We start from the raw sequence: 24,728 nt of genomic DNA on the forward strand, positions 1-24,728 counted from the left end.
CACGCACCCTGCCGGCTTAGGGGCGCCTCCTGCGCATGCGCAATGCGCCCCGGGCGCCCGCTGCCCCCTTGCGGCCCCTCCCAGCCCTCCGCAAAGATGGCGGCCGAGTGGCAGTGGGCAAGGCGGCGAGGCGGGGGCTGCGGCTGCGACAGCGGCAGCGGTGGCTGCCGGGAGCGGCAGTGACAGGTGCGGGGAGGAGGCGGAACCGTGGCGGAGCGGAGGCGCTCGAAGCGCAGGTACCGCGGGTGGGCGGGTCAGGGGGTGGGGGAAGCGGCCGGCGCGGCTCCGCCCCTGCCCGAGCTGCGCCGCCCCTGCCCGAGCTGCGCCATCGGGAGCTGCTCTCCGCTCTCCGCTCCCCGCCCGCCTGACGCTGCCCGCCGGTGCCGGAGACCGAACCGTTAGCCAGGAGAGCCGGCGGAGCCATGGCGGTGAGTAGGCGCGCTTGCCGCCCCGAGGTGGCTGGCAGACCACGGCAGGGCGGGAAGAGGGGTGCGAGGGGACTGGGGCAGCGCCTCCTCCTGCCCCTGGGGCGGGCAGTGGCAGCAGCAGCCTGGCCCCTGAGGAGACGCTTGCCCGAGGGTGGCGGGGGGCGGGCGCCTCCGGCCCGAGCCCCGCTGAAGAAACTTTCTGTCGTCCTTCCCGGGTTTCTCTGCCGCTCGGCGGTGCCTCTCCCGGCCGGGGCGGGGGATCCTCCTGTCAGCGCCGGGCGGCAGGGCTAGCGGCTGCCGCGGAAGGAGGGCGGTTGATCGCGGAGAAGCAGATGCGAAGCGCTACCAGGACAGCTGAGCTGTCTGTGACAGGCGGGGAGGAGAAGGAAGTGATGGTTTTCAGCACCTCTTTTCGGTGGTGGTGGTGTTCTCCGGCTAAGCCGTAAAGATTCCCTCAGAACTCTCGGCTAAAGGGACTGAGCGTGTGTTTCTGTATGTAGATAAAAAAGTCTTTGCTAAAACAGTATAATCATCTTGCCCAGTGCTAGCAGAGCTATTCTTTCAGGTAGATTCCCACCCGATTCCTCCTTCCCTGAGTGTGACCCAAGACTGGTATTAAACCTAAACAGAAACTTTTTGTTGCTTCCAGGCAACTAGAAAGTGAAAGCAACTAAAAGCAAAAATGAAACTTTTCAGCTGATTTTTCTTGTGTGACGTAAAGAAAATAAGCAGTGGAAAAGAGAAAATACGTTGGCTAGGAGCAAATCTTGCTTTTATGAGTGGCACCTCAAGACGTTAGTAATTTGTTTAACCTTGTCAAAGGCAATTCATTAGCTACCTTAGGTGTCAAGTGTTATTCCATAACATATCATGTTATGAAGTAATTTCTGTGAAATGTTCTTTGGGTTTAGAATTTAAGACTCCATTTATTCAAGTACATATAAATATCTTCAATTATTGTGAAGACTTCAAATCTCTTACTGTTTTTAGCTGCTAAGTACTTGGTAGCTTCTGTTTTAAAAACTATAGGTCTCAGTCCTGGTAAGCTTTGTGCTTAAAAAAGCTGTTTTGTTGTTATGGCAATGGGTAACTTTCTGTTTTACACAGCATAGAAATTTAAGTGTAGCCATGATGTGAATCTGCATCCATAGATGTGTTTATATTCTGTGTTGTGAAATAGTATGAATCGCAGCAACTCAGCAGTCCTTCAGATTCATAAAGTACAATCAGTTAAATTTTTTTCCTTTTATTTTTTTAGCAAGGAAATGGTCTCAAATAACTGAAATTTCATCACATGACAAATGGGGAAGTAGGAAGCTTTCAGGTAGGGAGAAGTCTGTGCGCATAACTGACAGTATGAAATAGCTGAGTACCTGCAGCCCTCAGTATTGCAATTTGCATAGAGTTCTTAATATCTGATGCTCCTACTAAGCGGGGGCACAGGAAGGGTACTGATCAAGTTTGGAAACAGCACCTAGTTCTAGATTCACTCTGTATATACGGAGTGTACCAAAGTCATCTTGATGCATATGGACTGAATCTGGGATTTGTTTTGGCAAACTACACCAGAATGGTTTTTCTGGTGACTTGAGAGGGGAGTGGGGGATGCATTGACATGCTAAATCCATTACATCAGGGCATTGGGCACTGATTTTGGCAGATGAAAGCTTAGTTGAGAGGTGCAGATCCTTGTTCTCAGGAAGGTCAGCACTTGGTGCTCTGTTGCTTAGATCACTTGGTCAGGATGAGGGCAGTCTGCTTTGAGCAGAGTCACAGGCTGACTACTGTAGATGATAATATTAAAACAGAATTAGATTAGTCTCCCAGTTTTTTCAGGGCAGATGGAGAATCTTTCAAGGCTTTTTGCTGTATGACGACCTCCATGTGTATGAGTTATGTGAAGCTAAGGTGATTACATACAACACTGAAGTTACCTGATTCCAATCTGTTAGTAGCATTTCTACCTTTTTCAAGTTGGAGTATTTACTAATTTGTAAACTTAAGCCTTTTGATTTTTGTAGGCAATAATGTAATGGAATTGCAGAAATTTGAATTATGATTCAGACTAAGACCTCATTTGCTTTGGTCTGTGAGTCCTATGGGTCTTGCAATGCTTTTGTTTGTTATTCTTTGCCTTGTGGCTATTTAATTTCACTTGAATTTGGACCTACGTCAGCTAAGTCAGTGTTACACTGGTAATCACTTTGGTTCAAGATATCTTGAAGAGATCCTTCATAATTATTATTGCAGCTTCAACTACTTACCTGAACATGCTTCAGCAGTGTTCTGTCTTAGGACTTACTTACTGAGAAGCAAAACCCTGTGACTTCAGGAGTGGTAAAATTTTTCATCTTTGTCAATACTTCCACTTAAATGATTTTCAACTTCTAAATGCTTTTAGGCAATACACTAATTTGCTTTTGCCAGCAGCTGACTTCTGAAATAGTTTATGATATCCTAAATGTGTTGGTCTCTAGAAATATTGAATGCTCAAAAGGTGTTAAGTGCTCATGTTCTGATTTGTCTATTGACATCTCGTCAAATTGGCAGATTCTATAACCTAGCCCAGTCAACTTTTTGGGGGGGTGGGTTGGGTGAACTGACAGAGATACAGTCTTGCTCATTCTCAGACAGACAACTGGAGAAGACAGTTTTGGGGAGCTGCAGGCCTGCTTCCCAGATAATATTGTTGTCTGCAGCTATTGATGTTTGTTGTCAGTGCCTCCTAAAATCTGAGGAATTCTTATCTTCCTTCAGCATACAGCAACTCTATACCTTTTTTCTGACCTCCAGCTTCCAATTGTTATGGGATTTCTAGTTCAATCTCTGCTAAAATGTCTACAGGTAACATGTCGTGTTTCATCAGTGCATTTCTGTGATCTAAGATATGAATTGGATTCTCTTCTTTATATCTGTCAATAGCATATATCTGTCCGTTCTATATTTTATCACCCATTTCTTTAAGACTGTTGGCTTGGGGAAATTCCCAAGCAATTTGTAGCAAAATTGAACTTGGCTGCAGTTTATAGTGCATGAGTTGAATTGTGAGCCATCGCTTTTCCTGTAGAACCAGATCTAGTAAAAATAGATTTGACTTGGACTGTCAATTCTTTAGCTTAACTAAAAGATACCATCTGTATCTCAGGAAAGCGATAACAGTTCAGAGTAAGTACATTGCTGCTTTTTCTGTTCAGCAAACACAAACAATGTTTATTTTGCTCGTGGGGCCAATGTTTCCTGAGCTACAGAAATGACTGGTTTTTTGCTCGTTCTTTTCCTGTACAGTAAACTTCGAGCTTTCTTAATGCTGATGTTCACTTGGTGCCAGTAGAAAAACACCGTTAGCTTTTTTCTTAAACATGTCTGTCCATAAAGTTTAGTGGTTTTGTTTGTGTTCAGTAGTATTTTGGATTGTCACCTTGAGATCTGTATTTTGTAGGGCTGATGAGTAGAAGGATGTTTAGAAAGTGTCTGTAACACGTATAACATGTTTCTTGTAGGTTTTCGTCTTTAATTGTTCCAATTAAGTTACATTAGTTTCAGATAGAACAAGTATTTTCGAAGGTGGTGTTCTGTCTTCCTTGCAGAGATCTGGTCCTGTTCCAGCTGCTCACATACTGCTGAGCCTGTAACCAGTGAAAATATTCAGACTTTTTTGCTAAGCTGTCATACATGACTTCAACAAAATTTAAATGGAAATAGAATTTGCTATGCCCTTTTGTCAGTAATAGTTTTTTTAGCTGTTGTTTTCGTGCTGGACTCCACTGTGTAGTGAGAAGTCTTTTTATACTCACCTGCTACGTCATGTACCCTTTCTTGGTTGTATTAATAATCTGTTTTGGTTAGAGTATGTGCTGTGGAAACTGTTGTTATTCATTATGATGGCACAGTTGTGTAGAGGACTGTATTACAATTCTTCGTGGATGTATTGGTTTAGAATGCTTTTCTCTTTACAGCTCTAGTACATCAGGAATAGAATATCCTTGCATTTTCTAAACCCTTTATTAAAACTTGAACACCATGTTCGTTGCCAGTGTCTTCACAGCGCCTTCCAATGTGAGTTAGACTTGACATACTTTTTCCCTCTTTCCGCATGTGGTTCCAGATGTGCTTGCCTAGACATAAATGGTGAAAGCTTATTTGTTGGTCTGAGTCTCACCAGACCTACCTGTGTATCTACCAGTTTGCTTAACTGAATTCATATTTTTATCTCCCTGTAAGTTTTTGCTTTTCCAGGATGTGTGGATCCTCTTCTGGTCATACCGTCCCAAAACATCACCTAGGTTAACATTGGTACCCTCTCTTTCTGTTTGGCATCTTGATAGCCAAACACCATCCCAACAGCAGTTTGCAGAAGTAAAATAGGAGTGCTGAATACATCTATAGTGTACCTACACACACACCCCCTGCTTTGTTTTCAGAATTGTTCTGACGCATTTTGGACGTATTAAAAGATATGCTGCAAAACGTCTTCATTTATAGGGAATGGAAGGGTTGTATGTTTATAGTTAATGAAAAATATATATATTTAATTACCTTGGGCAAAATGTAGATATTTTCCATTCTGCCAGCTCAAGTTTTCAACCCTAGTTTAACCAGTAGACCTCATCTTTATAATTCATTAGTAAAAAAGAAGTATGTGATTTTCTAAGATCTGATAAATGTCTTCTGCTTTCCAAAAGCACTAAAACAAGTCCTTCTACTTCCTGGCTACATACAGGCTTCTATAATACAGCATCAAAAAACCTGTTTCACAACTATGAAAATTTACAAAATTGAATCAATGCAGTCCATGATTTGAAAAAAAACTATTTATCCAAGTCTGGGAAATTGTCCACAGGGAAAATAACAAGGTCCAAAAGTATTTATCCTATGACAGGTGTAGATAGATAGGAACTTTATCCAGTAGCTGGGAGTGAAAAGAAATACGTTGCACACAGATGGTAACTTTACCTTCTGCATGACAGTTCTTTTTGTGTTTGCTTCAGGGTTTTTGTATGTTGGTTGCGTTTAGATCTATGAAGCTCAGTTCTTAATGTCATTTGGTTTTGACCAGCAGGTCGAAGGAGGTGATCCTGCCCCTCTGCTCTTGTGAGACCTCACTTGGAGTATTGTGTGCAGTTCTGGTGTCCTCAACATAAAGAAGACATGGAAGTGTTGGAACCAGTCCAGAGGAGGGCCACAAGGATGATGAGGGGACTGGAGCACCTCCCGTATGAAGCTAGGCTGAGAAAGTTGGGGCTGTTCAGCCTGGAGAAGAGAAGGCTGCGTGGAGACCTCATAGCAGCCTTCCAGTATCTGAAGGGGGGGCTGTAAGGATGCTGTGGAGGGACTCTTCGTCAGGGACTGTAGTGACAGGACAAGGGGTAATGGGTTAAAACTTCAACAGGGGAAGTTTAGTTTGGACATAAGGAAGAAAGTTCTTTACTGTAAGGGTGGTGAGGCACTGGAATGGGTTGCCGAGGGAAGTTCTGAATTCTCCATCCCTCGTGGTGTTCAAGGCCATGCTGGACCGAGCCTTGGGTGGCATGGTTTATTGTGAGGTGTCCCTGCCCATGGCAGGGGGGTTGGAACCTGATGATCTTGAGGTCCTTTCCAACCCTAACTATTCTATGATTCACTGTGTTGTTAACCAGTTGCTTGCAGTGGTGCGAGCAGAAGCTGCTAGAATGATTTAGCAGAACTGACTTACAGCAGTTTAAAGTCTTGATGAAAGAACATCTCCTAGATGTGTGTGTTAGGCCTCAGATACCTTCTTTTCTGGTGAATTTTTAGTTTTAGGAAGTATTTTCCATAAGCCTGTCTTGACTTGTCATGTTCTATGCTATTATCCTATTCCTTATGGGAGCAAAGACCTGCAGGTTTTCCAAAAAGGATCAGTGGATAAAAAGTCTAAAAGCTATTAGATGTGTAGCCTCATTGATCCTATGTCATCTTGCGTTTGGACAGCATAGTTTTCCGTTTTTCAGAATGAGCAGGAAAAAGCTTTTTCAGAAGAGTTCTTTAAAAGCTGCCCATTCTGCTTGAATCATGCACTCCTTGTAGCTCCAACACTGGCAGCTGTCTCTGCAATAAATTTATCTCACTGACCAGTTGCATCACATTAATAAAAATGTATTCATGATTTCAGTTTGCCTTAAAGGAATCTTATAAAAAATATTTTCAAAATGTCCTTGCTGCTCATAGCTTCAGAGAAGGGGGAGTTGATAACAAATGAGGAAGTAGCTTGATTCTTGGCATTAAATTTGATTGTTTTCTCAAAAAATAAGCATGTTCTTAAGCAAAAATGAAGGCAAAAGTAGTGGTTAACTGGGAAAGGCCAAACTGGTTTTGAACCCGAGTGATTTTAAGAAAATAAACTGAAGGAAATCCAGTCCTGGCAGAAGCTTGAAGAACCCAATTTAGCTGGTATAAAAGCAAGACTAGGAAAGCTTAAGGAAGTTCTTGAGAGTAACAAAAGAGTGTAGAACAAAACAGCCCCATAGTTTAGATTAACATAGCATAAATAAAGTGGAATTGCATTGGAGATCTTTAAGTGGTGCAAAAAATAGACTATGAAGTTCACTGTCTTAATTTCTTTTTGAGGATGATTCCAAGAGTGTCCAAAAAGGCAGTTGTTCCTGTAAGACAAAGGAGGCCGTAGTATAGCACCCAAACAATGTGCAACAGTGAACCATATTCATGAGCCTCTAAAGACTAGGTGTAAGTTTGTACCCAGGTGCTGACAATTTAATCATTGATTTTAAAATGCACACTATCAAGTTAGTTCTGGGTAAAATGAACAGATTAATTCTGATTTGTGATATGATTGCACTTCCTAAAAGTTACAGAACCAGTTCAGGCTTCTTTTCTTTGAAGGTATAAGAGGGAGGGGCAAATAGTTGGAAAGTACGGAATTCTTCTTATGCAGTGACTTCAAGTTATATGTACGTCATCCAGATAAGGACTGCAGATGGGTTTTTTTTAAGAGTCTAGTAATAGTAACAACATTTAAAACCAGAATGTTGTGTTTTCAGGTAGTCTCCATTGCAATGGTCTTGTTATGTACAGTCCAGAATTTAGCAGTTGTGCTGGACAAGATGAGGTGGTAAGTGTCCATGAACATATTATGCCTGTCTGAATGACTGATTTATCAGTGTCTAGTTCTTTATGCTGTCTTCTCCTTCAAAAGTTTAGTTTTCTACATCAGCTCCTAGTAAGAGCTTAGCCTCTTTGGCTCAGATTCAGAAAACTGCTGGCTCGTAAATACAAATTCATTAAACTTGAACAGCTGGAGTGTTTCCAGTTATCTATTATGCAGTCTCATATAAGTTATAGTACCCATGACACAAATGCATGAACTGCACTTGAAACTGATCTTAAATCATCAGTGTTCTCAACCTGGAGTATGAGGGTAACCTGACTTACCTGATGCGATGTTAAGGTTTACCATTATGTGGCTTGGCCATTCTTGCTTTGGCCAAGGCAATAACTATTGGGAGTGATTTAGATGCAGTACCCATTTGGGCTGTTCAAGTGCAACCTGCATTTGCTCATCCATCAGTATTTTCTTTATCACTGTACTGTATTCACTTCACAACTTCTAGTGTTCACCTTCCAGTGGTACATAGTATGAACAGAGGCATGTATTGCGTTTCTCAGATTTCTTGAAGAATTGTATTTAGCGAGTGTCTGTGACACAACTAGAGAACTGCAGTTGAAGTATTTCCATGTTTATGGTAGAGGTTGTAGATTCTTTTTTTTTTTTTTTCTATTGGGAGTTCCAATACTTATTAAAATATTTTGTGTATCTTAATTTTTAACTGTTTTGATGTAGTAGTTCTAGTGAATGTCAGATTTTTACTTTGTTGATTTACTTTATGAAACTATACTTCTTTATAATTTCCTATCTGCAATTTCGGTATTATGAATGGGGCTGAAGGGAATAGCCATTTCAATTTCACTTAAAAGGAGTTTGTTAAATTAGCGCATTAGGAATGTTCCACAGGGCAGCTTCCTTCTGACAAGAAGTAAACACTCCTTTTCTTTTGGAAAAGTTTTCCAGGAAACACTTTTCTAAAACAGGAAAATATTTTATGAGGAACAAATCACATTTTTAAAATAAATTGCATATTAATTGAAATAAGTTCAGAACTGAAAAAAGAAAAGCCTGTATACTGTAGTTGCCACATACAAAACTGTGTGACTAGAAAAAATGGTAAATATATGGGGAAAAGAATTAAAATAATTTTGTTCTATTCTGATTCTTAAAAACAAATACCAAACTCTTCAGCATGCTTCGTAACTTTAATAGCTCAGCTGCAATCTTATGGATTTCTGGGTAATTATTATACTCTAATATATTTCTCTACCAGCTACATCACTATCTGAGCTTTTTTCAGTAGTGCAGTGATATAACTAACATCTGTTGCCTATGCTTTGTTAATTCCTTTTCACTCTAGACATGTATTTTGTTTCTAGAATTTTCCTCATTTTCACATATTTGTATGTCTTGGGCACTTTTATTTGCCCACTCTTATCTGATGACTTTGGAACTGAATGGCAAATTTGGAAGGAATCACGATAGTAGTTTTTACAAGTCTCAGATTTGGAGGTAGGAGACATCTTTTAAGGACTAGGGAATAATAAAGAATAAATTCATCTCACAGTAAGAGCTAAAGAATGGGCATGGTGAGTACTTATAAATGTCTTAATCACAGGAAAAGTTTTCAGCAGTAGTTTGCATCTGGAAAAGAAGAGTCATTCAGATGTGAGGCTCTAATCTGAATAAAATAAGGCTTTATTAATTCAGCTGTTTGGAAGATTTATTTTTTAAGAGCACCTGCTGTCTTCATGTTGAAGAAGGGAAAATCAGAGCATTTCATGCATTAGGATTGGGCAGTGGTTTTATGATCTTTTTGGTTCTGTAAGTTCATTCCTTAGTCTTTGGCAAAACCTAGAAACCTTGTTGTTGTTCTTACTGGAAGTTGTCTGGACCTGAGGGTAAGCCTTGCTTGTGGTTCCTGGATGAGCGTAACTGCAGGAGAACGTGGGTGAAGGAGGAGTGGACTCCTGCTCTGCTGTACTGAGCCCACTGGGAAACCATTATATGTCATTATATGGCAACCTCAGATTGGCAACTGGAATTTGATACTGGCTGAAGCATGTGTGAAACTGAGCTGCTGACAAAGAAATAATGAAGTAGTCCTGGTTTTGTCACTTGTTATAGAATAGCAACATGCAGTTTGGAAACATTTAGTACTGCTTTTGCTGAGCCTGTTCCTTATGCTGTGCCTTTCTGTGTTAGGCACTTTTGTCTTGTTCCCACTTAAACTTCCATCCTCTTCTGTATAGAATCAAGGCTCTTGTGAAATGCCCTCTGTAATAATAAATCTGCTTGTGTCTGTTGGTCACCAGATTTGGCAGAACTAGGATGTGAAAGAGTATTAAGTTGCTGTAAATACAATTGTAATAGGTAGGTAGAGCAGATGCACTCTAAATCACAAAAACTGAGGAAAAAGCAGCAATGCAAATTTCTCCTGTATGCATCAGAGATGCCACTGTGGACTGTGGCCTTGTAAGCCCTCCAGTTGTGGGAAAAGCAATTAATTGGTTTTTTTTATATCAAACTCGATAACCAGAAGCAGTGAATCTCGAGGAAAGGAGTCTTCCTTAGTGTTTGGGGGGGTTTTGTGCGCAGTACTGTAACTAGCTATTATTTCATTGATCATAGTAGTGCCTACAGCCCAACTGAAATGAAAAATTTGTGTTGTGTGCTTAATATGCAAGTATACTTTTAAATTTGTATTATCCTCTAATACAGCTTTCTTCCTTTTCTCAGGAGAAAGTACGAAGTGGTTCTGTTATGGACATACCCCAGTGCTATGGGTGTGTCTTCCAAAGTTAGAAGCTTAAGCCTGGGAATTCAAGTTTTGATAAGCACTGTCATTGTTACTTTGTCTCCTGAGCTCTTAAAAGCTGTCAGATTCTCAATTCAGATATTCAGACTTCTGTCCTCTCTTTGGGTTCTGATGTATTGAAACTCATGTAACTTTGGCATTACATGTCATATTTTGATTGACTGAAATTCATAGATTTTTTTTTTTTATTTACTCTGATATTCATAGATATATTCTGCTCAGAAGGGGCCTTTGGAGATTGCCTTCTTCAGCCCTTTGTCAGGACCTTGCGTAGTCAGGTTTTGACTTTCTACAGCAGTGGCCTCCAAACTTTGTTGATCGTGCATCCCATCAGTAAAGATGTTGAGTGTGTACCTCCGATATGTGTACATTTTTAGATTATATGTGTATGCTATTGTGCTAATACAATATGTACATTACAAAACATGCACAGAAAAGGATGAGATAAAGATGAAAAAATCAAAGACAAACTATTTTCTTCTCATACCCCAAGGAATTGTCTTCTGCACCCCACTTGGGAGACTACTGATCAACAGAGCTGAGATTTTTGCAGCTTCTAAGGGCAGCCTATGCAACTACTCATAGTTGCACCACTCTCATTGTGAAAGTGTCTTTCCTCCCCGCCCTAGCCAGCCAAAATTTCAAGTGGTTTAGCATGTGTCCATCACTTCTTGGACTTCTGCTGCATGCCTTCAAGAAGAGTTTGATTCAAGGGTCTCGACGAGCATCAAGGTGTACTGGGATCCAGCCAGTAAGTGACCCCTGCGTGCTCCAGTGCTCTTAGCTTCTCCTTGTCTTTCATGGGTCTAAGCTCAGTAACAGGCTTTGTAGCATCTCTCTTATACTGGGGAGGAAGAGGTGGCTGGGAAGAGCAAATCAGGATGTGGTATTCCAGATGCCACCTTATAAATGCTGAGTAGAGGGGAGTAATCGCTTCCCTCAGCCCACTGGTTGTGCTTCTCTGCTAATGCAGTCCAGTATGCTGTTAGCCTTCATCGCTACAAGGATGCGTGCTGCTGACTCATGTTTTGCCTTGGTTATCCAGCTGATTTAATGCTGATGAGTTCATCAGAGACTGTTGTTAAGATCTGCTAGTCTCTTGGAGATGGAAAAGCTGATCCTTTGTACATGCAGAGGAAACACACTGTCCAATGATCTCAGCCTTACAATATTTCTTAACCCTTAATGAACAATTGACTGAGTAAAAAGCAGAGTTGTATATGACTTTAGAACGTGAGTGTAATGCCACAGAAACAGTAAAGGACCAAATCTGAAGACATTTAAGGATTGAGTTAATTGTCATTATAGTAAGGAAGGCAAACTTGCTTACTGAACTATTGAGTGGAGCTCAGTCATTAAGCCTTAACAGCAGTTAGCCTTTTGGCTTGTTGGTGTAATCCATTCTTTAGTGGTTCCTCAGGCGTAAGCCCCACAGTCTCTAAACAAGTCATATCCAGTAAATTTAGATGCCTTCAATTTGTTTCAGTTTTGATAGCTTTCAGAAAAATCTTTCAACGTCTTTTCAAATCCATATGGTAAGGAAAATGAATAGCAGTTCAGCTGGGGGTAGTGGGGAATAGGTAGTTTGGTACCCAAGTCACATATAAAACATTAACCTATGCAACTTGGTTGAAATCCCAGGAGACCTTACATTTTTCTTGCATCCTAGGACAGTCTCAATGCAGATTCTGAAAGAACAGTGACAGCTTGAGTTAACAATCCCGAATTACACTTTGAATGTCTACTACTAGTTCAGTATGTTCAGTAACAAGGCAAGAAATGAGATAGCTGTTCATGCAGTTGCTGTGTGTGAGTCAGTGTAGATTTCTAAATAACCATGCCTTTAATGTGCCACCAGTAGAAAAACACTTCTCAGCTGTTTCTGTGCTTAGCAACAGTGTATTTCCTATGTGTTCAACTAATGTGTCATTTTCCTTGTCTGGTCCTTTTTAGTGTGTTCACAAGAATTGTGCAGTGAGTTGGCTTTACGTAAATCCTTAGATTTATCCCACATGTTATTTTACCCCTTCTGAAGGCTGCTGCATCCGTTAGTTTTCAGTGGTGCAGAAATCTGACAATAAGCTAGTGAATTGTTTGTAGTGGCTCTGCAGGAGGAGCCTGACCTGTTGTCCAAATGCAGGTTGCTTTTCTTCTTCATCCAGAGCAGTTTTGTGTTGAGTAAGGCTGATATTCTATGCACATACTTTGCTTTTACTATTTTCAATATGGAACAATATTTTCAAGAAGTTGTAGTCTCTCGTACTACTCTTTTAAACAGCTATCTACTGTACATCAGCAAATTGGAGACAATTGTTTTGGAAAGAATAGCTTTACCTTTATTAAACCCTTTTGTTATGCCTAGCTTTTTAAGCTATTCATGTCATTTTAGTGGAGTAAAATGACTTGGTCTCTTATCGCTGTCATTGTTTGTCATTTCCGGACTTCCTTCTGACTTCCTTTTTTCTGTCTCTCTCACCCCCCACACACACCCTCTCTTCCCCCTTCAAGAGCTAAAACATGTTCTGGAATGAGAAGCCGAGAACTGATACCATCCCTTCCTATTGGAGATTCACATGCTCAGCAACTCTGTATTCCCTATTAATATTTAAGGGTTGTCTGTCCAGCTTTAATCCATGTAATATCTGTTCTGTATTTTTGTTGATGAGAAATGTTATATAATTCCAAATAAGGTTTAGGATTGTTTTTTCCAGTTCTCTTATTTGTACCTTTGTCAGCACTATCTGCCACCGGAAGATTCGCATCAAGTTAATTGGATAAGCTTTTCTTCCATCAATCATACTTGTCTTTTAATTCGTTACAAATAGCATCCAGTGTCAACTGTTGCCTTTTATTTGGTCTCAGATCGCTATTTACTAGCAGGCCTAGATTGTCCCATTCGCTCATTTACAATAGAGTATTTAATGCAAGACTTAGGTTTTCTTTCAGAAGTCTGAGAGTTTCCCAGGACTCAAGTTATTTGCAAGTCTGTTTTAAAGATCTAGGTAGATCTCTTCTTCCAGAAAGGTTTGAATGCAAGCTGTCTGGGTCTGCTGATTTAAAAGCTCTGTCTGTGCCCATTTTATATCCTTGTCAAGTGTGATACAGTGGCATGTTTATTGAGCATTTTTGCTTATTTTGATGCCAGCCTTTTGTCCATTTTAGCTGACTTCTCTTTTTGCCACACAGTACTTCTCCCTTTTCAAATTCCTTTCTGTCTGTATTTGTCCTCAAAGCTAAAAAGAAAAGGCACCTGCAACTGGTGGACATACCACATTGTACTGTCTGATCAAATTATGGGCACTGACTTGTATAGATTGCTGCCTTTGACTGCTGACAGAGAAAAGGCTTTTGGTGGTACGTGTAGCATAGACCCACATTGGTGTGAAGTTTATACCTTTACACTTCAATACTAGTTCAGTGGCATTGCAGAGAAATTTAATATTGTATTGTCAAGAAAGCACTGATTTATTTTTTCCTCTAGATTGATGACACAGTCAGACACGTAGCAGTTTTGTTATTGTTGTAGAGGGTGTCAGGAATAAGATGCTACCTAGTACCTTCTGTCAGGTTTTATCGATGAGCAGTGTGCTTTCTCTCCAGAATGAATCAGACATTTTGGATCCAAATGTGGAAGTTAGCCATGTCCCAGTTAAGGCATGAAGGCTGTGTGCCAAGAGTGAACTATTCACCCGAACACTTAGGTGCCTGTGGGAACCTAATTTTCATACAAATCTAATCATTAAACACCTGTGTGAGAGAATGGAAAGCTGCTTCATGAAAGAGGACCTGGAGCTATTGGTCAACAGCTGGCTGAACATGAGCCGGCAGTATGCCAAGGTGGCCAAGAAGGCTGACGGCATCCTGGCCTGTATCAGAAATAGTGTAGCCAGCAGGACCGGCGCAGTGATCATCCCTCTGGCATTGGTGAAGCCGCAGCTCGGATACTATGTTAGTTCTGGGCCCCTGACTCCAAGAAAGACGTTAGGGTGCTGGAGTGGGCCCAGAGAAGGGCAATGAAGCTGGTGAAAGGTCTAGAGAATAAGCCTGATGAGGAATAGCTGAGGGAACTGGGGTTGTTTAGTCTGGAGAAGAGATGGTTCAGGAGGGACCTTACCACTCTCTACAACTGCCTGAAAGGAAATTGCAGCAAGGTGGATGTTGGTATCTTCTAGCAGATAACGAGTTGCACCAGGGAGGTGTAGATTGGATATTGGAAAAAAAAAAAAACACCAAAAGGTTTGTCAGGCATTGGAACAGGCTGTGCAAGGAATTGGTCGAGTCACCATCCCTAGAGGCATTTAAAAGACATGTAGATGTGGCACTCAATGATATGGTTTAGTGGTGGACTTGGCAGTGCCAGGTTAACCTTTGGGCTTGATGATCTTAAAGGTCTTTTCCAACCTAAATGATCCTGTGAATGAGTGAACCTGTGACTAAATGCTGGGTATGTCCAGAGCTGTTTCAGTCTTGGAAGGGCTGAACAAGTTGTCATGACAATTCTATTTTAGTCAGTTTGGGTTATGTTTAATTCTCACTGGTATCCAATTTGATAGATGTGTTTTGATTTATGCCTAATGAATGATGGTAGCACTGAGTGCATTATAAGTTATGAATTCAGTCAAAAGTTATTGTGTGTGATAAAGGAGGTTAGCGCTTTCCTATATAAGAGACTAGTCATTAGCATGGTGGCTTGGGAATAACAAGCTGGTTTCAATTTAAACCTGTGGAAATTCAAGCTAGATTATTATGGGAATTTGTTGTATTATAGCTTGAAGTATTGGAATTACCTTTGTGTCTCTGCCACTTTAGATAGGAGCGCAAAATATTTGGAGCTGTAAGATGAAGAGATGGTGGAAGAGCAAGCCGGGCTGTAGCTGTCATAGAAGGAATGATGCCTTGATTCTAAGCTCTGCTTCCAGGATGTGCGTTCATTTTACATTAAACAGTCATTGGATCGTATCCTGGGAAGCTTACCATCAAACTTGCTAGCTTGCAAGATGATCCAAGTAACTTTCATCAGCCCTTTGCCACCTGCAGAAGTGGTGCGGACTGACTGTAGCCTGGAGGACTTTTTGATGAGTGAGAAAGCTTTTAAAGTAAGGGAGGAATATAAAACTCTGCCCTCTTTGCTTGGGAGACTAATTAGTCTGGCTAAGCAGGTGTAAGTGGTGATGAATTCTTAAGTAATCACAATTAGGTTTAAAGTCTTTTAACCTAGAGGAATTTTTTCCCCTACTTTAATCTTTGCAGAGTATACTGGGAAAGTAAATGAAACCTCTAAAATAATTTCAGAATGCTTTTTTTCCCAAGTTAACAGCTTCATAGGACAGCCTTCACTGTGGGAATAGCTAAATCATACTGTATATGTAGACCTGTACTCTAGAGGCTTATAGTACTTTGTTAATGCATTTTTTAGAAAACGTGAAACTTTTATTCTCCCCCAGTCGTCTTGTACTGACAGCACTGTAATACAGGTTTCAACCCACAGCAGATGTACAATGACAAACAGGTAAAAGCAGTCAACTGGGTGGGATGAAGATAGTTTTAGAGAATGCTTCTGAGTAGTCAGCTGTAACAGCAGCTCTTCAAGTTAATCCAATATCATCTCTAGAACTTGGTATTGAAGTCAGCATCATTAAGTTGATTTTATCACTCCTAGAATTTTATCAAATATCTCTTCATTTAAAGTAGGTTACGTGCTACAGTAAAAGCATTTGTTTATGAGTAGACAGTACATCTGTGTTAGAAGTTTACACGTTTGCAGAGAGTTTCATTAGCCACATGACATCAAAGCAAAACTTTAAAAACCTGTAACTTTACAGACTGTCTGGCTGTGCAATTTCAAAAATGTACTTACCTATTTTCATCAGGCTACTTTAAGTACTTGTTAAGAGAGGCAGTTCAGCTTTAGAAATAGTGTACAAGCTATTCTCAGCTTAATCTTTATGTCCATGTTTGACGTTAAGCAGTTTTCAGATGCAAAATCTGATTAACTTGTGGGAATTCTGAATGTACAAGTCACCTCTAGTGAATTCTTTCCATCTGTCTTTGTTTTCTTAAGAAATATCAATTTCTCAGTTCTTGTTGATCTAATTTTTTTATTTTAAAATCCAAGTTCTTTGAGTGGAGCTGGGATGAAGGCAAGACTAGTACACTAAGGCAGTAAACTTAGAGATTTATTTTTATTTTTTTTTAGTAACAAAATGAAATACAATTTCAAAAGCAGCTTACTAGACTCGCAGTGCATGTTTCCAGCATGGAAAAATGGTTACCACCAGCTTTTCTAGTCTTAATTCTTCCATCCAGTCTTTGTATAGCACTAATACGCAAAATATCATTAACAAGTCATAAGTAATGTGTTTTATGCAATTGAAAGGAGCGCTTGGCTGAATCCTGCTTTCTGTTACGCTGTTACTTGACACTTGTCAGAGTTGAAGTGGATTACTGCTTTCATGGGCCTCTTACCTGTGTGGCTTTTTTTTCTAGTCATCAGGTTTCGTGTAACTTTACAGTGTGTGCTAGCAAGGGCTTTTCCATAATAGAGTTATGAGGATTATGATTTTGTGTTCAGGCGTTACCTCCCCCCCCCAAGTTTAGCTGCTGGATAAAGCTGTTAGAGGGCCACTGGTTATAAAAATGACACAAATGACACAGCTTTAATTCTGGGTAAAATTTATTTTGAAACTAAAGAAATATAGCATCTTTTTATTCATTTGTCTCACTTGGACATTCCCTAGTAACTAGTTGTTCCTTAAATAAATGTCTCCTTTTTTATACTAGTGAAAAAAGTGGGTTGGGAATTAAAAAAAAGAAAAAAAAAAAGTAAAAAGAAACAGTATCCCTGTTCATAGATCTTGGGGTTTTTTTCGTAATTTCCTATAAAGAACAACACTGTATATGTAAGGAAACTGCTTCTTTTATTTTCCCCTTTTCCCAGTAGGTATTTTGTCAGCAGTGTCAGTGAAATTTAGGCAAAATCTTGGTTTATAATCCAAGTTAAAAGGTACAAGTTTGTTAGCTCCAAGGCTGTGATGTAGCTTCATCTGAAGTTAAGCCGCTAGAGGGGGTCTAAACCACCCTCTGTGTAAATAAGTCTTAGACTAGCTGGCAAAACACATCTTCGGGTTTACATGATTGCTGGAATGTTGTGGAAAGACATTTTCTAAAGGTGTCTAAGAATTTTTTTTTTTTTTCCTTAAAAAGTGGGGCTGTTTTTAGTAGGTAATTATTCAGAAATATTTATATAGTTTAACCATTTGAGTAATTTTTCTTTGCAGGTGATCTTGTGAATTAGTGTACCATCAATGATGGCAGAACATCCACCGTTACTGGATACCACTTCGATTTTAAGTAGTGAAATCCCTCTTCTAACTTCCCCTATTGTAAGCGGGGATGGAGCACAACAGGTAAGGAAACTTCAGTATCTTTTTTTCTTCTTCTTCCAACAGCGTCATTGACATATTAACAGTGTAAAAGGTAGTAATCCTTCATCTGGAATATGTTTTGTGCAGCTTTGGTCATGGATCTGTTTTAGGGATTGAGGTGAAGGTAGAACTGGTGCAGGAAGAGATTTGTAAGGAGTATGAAGCAGAAAACCTGTCTTGTGAAAGAATGTCTTAATAGAAGGATGGAACCAAACAGCTATCAAGTTGTCTATCCATGCTTGAGTCTTAATTTGGAAGCTATATATTCACATTGGTACAGAACCATTTTAAGGTTACTAAATCTTCCTCTGTGGTAGGTCTTACTAGCACAGGCACAACATGTGCTAACAACTCTATGGCCTCTATACTGACATATACTTACAACTCAGTATTCTGAATGGTGGGACTTGCTTTTATATGTTGGTGTCTGCTTGGACCCACCTTCAATTTTTGATTTATTTTTATATTTCTTCGACAGAAAACAGTCAAGGTAACAGAAAAACTTATGGCTGTGGTTTCAGAACACTTGAGAAAGGTCAGCTCCAGTTAGGAAGAAGTGTTGGCAAAAATGTATGCATTCTCCATAACTTTAAACTAGGAAGAATGTTTTAACCCCTAGATAAGCTTCCACAGTTAAGTGTTTTGAAGTATTGAGTGATTGAGAGTGCACTGCCTGTGATCAAGACTGAACTTGGTGGTCTAGGGAAGTCCCTTACAGTCTGTCATTCCCATGTTTGGTCTTTATGCAGAAGAAATAATTATTTATCATAAAAAGGAATTAATTTATGGAGTTATGTCATGGTTTAAGCCCAGCTGGCAACCCAGAACCACACAGCTGCTCTCTCACTCCCCACCTTTCTCCCCCTGCTCCTGGAGGGATGGGGCATTAGAATTGAAAGAATGTAACTCGCACGGGTTGAGATAAGAACAGTCCAATAACTAAGGTATAACACAAAACCACTACTGCTACCACCAATAATAATAATGATAAGGGAAATAACAAGGGAAGAGAATACAACCACTCACCACCCACCAACCGATACCCAGCCCGACCTGAGCAGTGATTTAGACCTTCTGGGTAACTGCCCCCACTTTCTATACTGGGCATGACGTGCTGTGGTATGGAATACCTCTTTGGTTAGTTTGGGTCAGGTGTCCTGTCTCTGCTTCCTCCCAGCTTCCCCTCCTCCCTGGCAGAGCATAAGACTCAGAAAGTCCTTGGTCAGAGTTAACATTACTGAGCAGCAACTAAAACCACTGGTGTTATCAGCACTGTTCCCAGGCTGAAAGGCAAAACCACAGCACTGCACCAGCTACTATGAAGGAGAAAAATGACTGCTACTGCTGAACCCAGGACAAGTAAAAATACATACAAGACCTCTAAAATGAGTCTGGAGAATGGATTGCAACAATTCATAAGGTTTGGACTGCAGAGAGATCGTCACAATATAGGGAAAGCTTAAATACAGAGAAAGAGCTGATGCATCCATACATTTATTAAAACGGATTTAACATTCCAGGGATAAGGACAAAAAACAATACCCAAACTTGCTTTTGTTTCTAATTCTTGTTTCAAATACTGACATTTAGAAGTAGTGAAGTGTAATATGCAAGAGGAGAACTGCTTTTGTTTCCTTACATGTTCTGCCTTGAAATGTTCTATTTTAAAGCCTTGCAAACAAACAAACAAACAAAAAAAGCATGCCTACATAAATTAAACATACCACTGGTGTTTCTTTATCCAATTGTGAGTATTCTTTCCTTTTACTGTTGTTGTTTGAAAATTCTTGTGGATGCATCACAGAACCCTTGAGGTTGGAAGGGATCTCCATAGATGATGCAGTCTAGCTTTCCCTGACTCAAAGAAGGTTCAGCTGGAGCAGCTCACCCAGGACCATGTCTGTTTTGTGTATGTCCGAGGATAAGGGTCTCAGCAGCCTCTCTTGTAGCTTGTTGCTCAATATTTAACCCACCCTCACAGTGAAATAATTTCTTACATTTTAGTGAAATTTCTGTATTTGTTTGTGTCTGCGGCCTTTTGTTTGTTCACTGGGTACCAGTCTAGTTCAGTTTTGGTTAGTCCTCCACCTTCAGGTATTCATGTACACTGATCTCTCCTGGTACATCTCTAGTCTGAACAGTCCCAGATCTCTCAGCCTCTCTTCACAGGTGAGATGCTCCAGTCCCTTCATGATTTTTGTGGCCCTTTGCTAGACTCTTTTCAGTATGTATGTGTTCTTCTTATACTGGAGAGCCCAGGACTGGACTCGGAACTCCATACGTCTCACCAGTGCTGGTTAGGTGGATCGCCTCCCTTCACCTGCTGACAATGCTCTTCCTAATTAAACCCGGGGTACTGGTGGCCTTTTTTAACTCAAGGGTGCCTTGCTGACTCACATTCAACTTGCTTGTCATTCCTTTTCTGAAACACTGCTTTCCAGCCAGTCATTCCCAAGTGTATACTGGTGCATGGGATTATTCTTCAGGTACAGGACTTCTCATTTCTCTCTGTTGAACTTCATGAGATTCTTGCTGGCCCATTTCTTCTACTTGTCAAGGTTGCTCTGGATGGCAGTGCAGCTGTCTAGTGCACCAACTACTCCTCCAAACTTTGTGTCACTTGCAGACTTGCTAATAGTGCACTCTGTCCCATCATCCAAGTCTTTAATGTTTATTATCTTCTTTATCTGCCCCACTATCAGCCACTAAGGTAGATGACTAGTGAGTGGTCTCCTGCTGAATATTTCACTGCTGATCTGAACCCTTTGAGACTGACACCAGCCAGTTTTTGTTCCACCTCAGTGGACTCGCGTTGATTGATGAGTAGCTCAACATGAGCTGACAGTGTGTGCTTGCAGGCCAGAAAGCCAAAGGTATCCTGAGCCACATCAAAAGGGGCATGATCAGCAGGCTGAAGGAGGTGATTCTGCCCTTCTGCTCTCCTTTTGTGGGACCCTACCTGCAGTACTGTGTCCAGCTATGGGGCTCCCAACACAAGAGCTCCTGCTGGAGTGAGTCCGGAGGAGGGCCACAAAGACCTCTCCTGTGAAGTCTGTATCTCTCTGGAAGTCTTCAGGGCCAGGCTTGGCCAGGGCTTTGAGCAACCTGGTCTAATGTAAGGTGTCCCTACCCATGGCAGGGGGTTGGAACTGGATGATCCTTGAGGTCCCTTCCAACCATAACTATTCTATGATTCTAACACTGTCAAAACATTTGCTTAAGTTGTGATAAAAAGTATCTACTCCTCTCCCATCATTCATCAAGCTGGTAATTTCATTGTAGAAGGCCATCCAGGTTTGTAAGGCGTGATTTCCCCTTTCTGAATCCATACTGACTACTCCCAATCACCTTTTTATTTTTACTGTATTTGGGAATGACTTCTAGGAAGATTTTCTCTCTGACCTTCCCACAGTTAAAGGTGATGTTGACTGGCCTGATGCTTCCTGGATCTCTCTTCCTCCTTGTCTTTTTTAGAGGATTGCAGTGACATTTGTGTTTTTCCAGTCCTTGGGAACCTCCTGTAATCAGGATCAGCCACCCAAGGCTTCATCCAACCTGGCCTTGAACACTGCCAGAGATGGAGCATTCACAACCTCCCTGTTTTTTTAGAAAACACCAAACACCTAATAAAGATACTAAGGTGGAACTGGTAGTGGTAGTGTTTGTTTGAAAAAGAAGGAAAAGAATTCTTCAGAAGCATTGGGAAGATTCTCTGTCATAAGTAAAGTCAGATTCTTTCTTCATTTCATGGTAATTAGTAGTTATACCACAGAGTTGTCTACTGTTCTGTGTTCCACAATATCTAGCGAAAGTTGCAGCTTTCATTTTGTGTCCTTCCTTTGAATCTGATATGAATTCATGACTCATGAAGAATCTGCAAATGCATTTGCAGCTATTCTAAGCAGTTTGTCGGTCAGTCATGACTGAAAATGTACTGAAAACCCAGCAGAAAACTTATTTAAATAAGTAATAGAGGAGGTTCCTCGATTCTGTGGAAGACAACTTCCTTCTGCAAGTAATAGAGGAGCCGACAAGGAGAGGTGCCATGCTTGACCTCGTGCTCACCAGCAGGGAACGCCTCATTGGAAATGTGATGCTCCAGGGCAACCTTGGTTGCAGCGATCATGAGATGGTCAAATTCGAGATCCTCAGGACAGTGGGAAGAGCGTGCAGCAAGCTCACTGCCCTGGACTTCAAGAGAGCAGACTTTGGCCTCTTCAGGAGCCTGCTTAGTAAGGTTCCATGGGATATAGCCCTAGAGCGCAGGGGGGCCCAAGACTCTTGGTTGATATTCAGGGATCACCTGCTACAAGCTCAGGAGTGTTGTGTCTCAACTAGAAGGAAGTGCAGCAGGAGGGCCAGGAGACCTCCTTGGGTGGATAAGGAGCTGCTGAGGAAACTTCGAGGGGGAAAAAAAGAGGCTTATAAAAGGTGGAAGCAACGACAGGCTTGCTTCTGGGAAGAATACAGGGATGTTGTCTGGGAAGCTAGGGACCAGTTAGACATAAACTTGGCTAGGGATGTGAAAGAAGGGATTCTATAGTTACATTGCGAATAAAAGACAGACTAGGGACAATGTGGGTCCTCTCCAGAAGCTCTCGGGAGAACTGGCTACACAGGATTTGGAGAAGGCTGAGGTTCTGAATGATTTCTTTGCCTCAGTCTTCACTGGCAAATGCTCTGACCGCACCACCCAAGTCTTAGAAGGCAGATGCAGGGACTGTGACAATGGAGACTTTGGGCTCACTGTAGGAGAGGATCTGGTTCGAGACCATCTTAAGAACCTGAACGTACACAAGTCCGTGGGACCTGATGAAATCCATCCGTGGGTCCTGAAGGAGCTGGCGAATGAAGTTGCTAAGCCACTGGCCATCATATTTGAAAAATCATGGCAGTCAGGTAAAGTTCCCAACGACTGGAAAAAGGGAAATATAACCCCCATTTTCAAGAAGGGGAAAATGGATGATCTAGGGAATTACAGACCAGTCAGTCTCACCTCTGTGCCTGGCAAAATCTTGGAGCACATTCTCCTGGACAGCATGCTAAGGCACATGAAAAACAACAAGGTGCTTGGTGACAGCCAGCATGGCTTCACTAAGGGGAAATCCTGCCTGACCAGTTTGGTGGCCTTCTATGATGGGGCTATGGAACTGATGGACAGGGGTGGAGCAGTTGATGTCATCTACCTGGACTTGTGCAAAGTGTTTGACACTGTCCCACACAACATCCTTCTCTCTAAATTGGAGAGACATCAATTTGATAGGTGGATACTCTATCCACTCGGTGGATAAAGAACTGGCTGGATGGCCGCACGCAAAGAGTTGTGGTCAATGGCTCGATGTCCGGCTGGAGACCAGTAACGAGTGGTGTCCCTCAGGGATCGGTGTTGGAACCAGTCTTGTCCAACATCTTCTTTGCTGACATGGACAGTGGGATTGAGGTCCATAGGAGTTGATAGAAACCAAGTGACACTGGTAAAACGTGGCATGAGGGCAAAAAGTGCTTGAGAGTTTTTCATGTGAGGGTAAGTACTGCAGTGAGGATTTACTGATTATTGCTGAGGCTGGACAGGAAGGATGTGCTTGATTACATGAGTGGTGGGAGGAGGTAAATTCATGATTGAGAGGAAAACAAGGAGGCAAGAGTTCAAACCACTTTCTTTAACACACTTTGTTTTCCTGATATTAGATTGATGTTAAATTGTTTCAGAAAGTTTCTGCAGCACCCAGTGCTATTCCAAGACAAATCAGTAAGTTGTTGACACAAGTTTGCAGCAGCCCTGGACTTCTGGACCCTCTCTGCCTTTTCTGAAGCTTCCCACTGTAGCTAACAGTTTCAAAGTGAGACATCCCTGTATAGTCTTGTTGTCCTTTGTAACCAAAAAGGTAGATGGCACCCTCAAAGTTGCCCAATACTTGTTAAGCATTTCCATTTCTTGGGGGAATGAGATACACCATTTCCATTTCTTGGGGGAACGGGATACATAGTGTTTGACTTTCAGTCACCTTTATTTCTCAGCAAGGTATAGTGACGAAGTAATGCTTCTAGTTTGGGAAGCTGGTTGCTTATCCTCCAAACTTTATTCAGAAGTTTAAATGCTTAGTGGGTTTTCCAAAAATCCCATTGTGTGTGTGTATATATGTAGTATGTATCTCTGTGTGTGTAAATATGTATACTGTGTGTGAGTTTAAGTGCAAGTTCTTTGAACTGAGATATTTAGCTTCAAATCTCCAAGTTAGTATTTCTAAAAAAAGTTCCTCCTTTAAAAACTTAAACCTCTGATCTGAAAGGTATTATTAACCTCTTATCATAGGAGGAAGTCTTCAATCAGCAGAGTAATAGATGGCTATAAAAACAAATAATTTGGGGAATTACTTTTTGGCTTTCAGATTGTTTGCATACATGGAGTCACAGCAAAAATATAATGGTGAAGATGTAAACTACATTACTAAATGACTTTCCTCAGTTTTAGTTCTGATGCTTCTGTTTCTGAAAAGCATATGGTACATTATAAAGTTCCAGCTTGCTTTGTTTTTGCCTTCCTGCTGAAAATGAAGCTTAGAACTGCATATGTTTCATGATCTTTTCCTATACAAGGAAAAAAAAAGTGTGTTTTAAGTTGTTTAACAGCATACACTGTTATAGCTGTTCTCACTGCTTTCCATATTGTACTGTTTCCCTTTTATCTGTGATTTGATTTCATAGAGTACAGAGTGTGTGCAAGGCTGCTTTTTTTTTTTTGGGGGGGGAGGGGTCGTACTTCCCTTTTGACTCTACTGAATTAGCAGATAAGTCTAAATTTCTCTTTTTGGAGATTCATTAAAGTGTGCTTTAGCTGACAATTATTCTTCTATCCTTCAGTGACTTCATAGCATTGAAGAGCACCAGAACCATATTCACTGGAACCATTGGAAGTCTTACGCTTGTAATGCTGCTGTGCCAGCTTATGGAAGCTGGTTATCAAGCTGTATTTTTTT

The 24,728-nt window shown here is 41.1% G+C and overlaps 1 protein-coding gene across 2 annotated transcripts in view; it reads left to right on the plus strand.

Annotated features, from left to right (window-relative positions):
* Positions 1–280: 280 nt before the first annotated feature.
* Positions 281–24,728, plus strand: part of FNDC3A (fibronectin type III domain containing 3A) — a 117,564-nt gene continuing 93,116 nt past the window's right edge. The window contains exons 1-2 of one of the 2 annotated variants that reach the window (XM_065678257.1): positions 281–428; positions 17,605–17,733. In XM_065678257.1, coding sequence (XP_065534329.1) covers positions 17,632–17,733 — 102 coding nt within the window. In that variant the 5' untranslated portion in view covers positions 281–428; positions 17,605–17,631. Of the gene's footprint in view, positions 429–7,496; positions 7,516–17,604; positions 17,734–24,728 lie in introns of those variants that run through there. The other variant, XM_065678258.1, reaches the window with a different exon arrangement.

Source organism: Lathamus discolor, chromosome 4 (genome assembly GCF_037157495.1).
Source record: "Lathamus discolor isolate bLatDis1 chromosome 4, bLatDis1.hap1, whole genome shotgun sequence".
Lineage (NCBI taxonomy): Eukaryota > Metazoa > Chordata > Aves > Psittaciformes > Psittacidae > Lathamus > Lathamus discolor.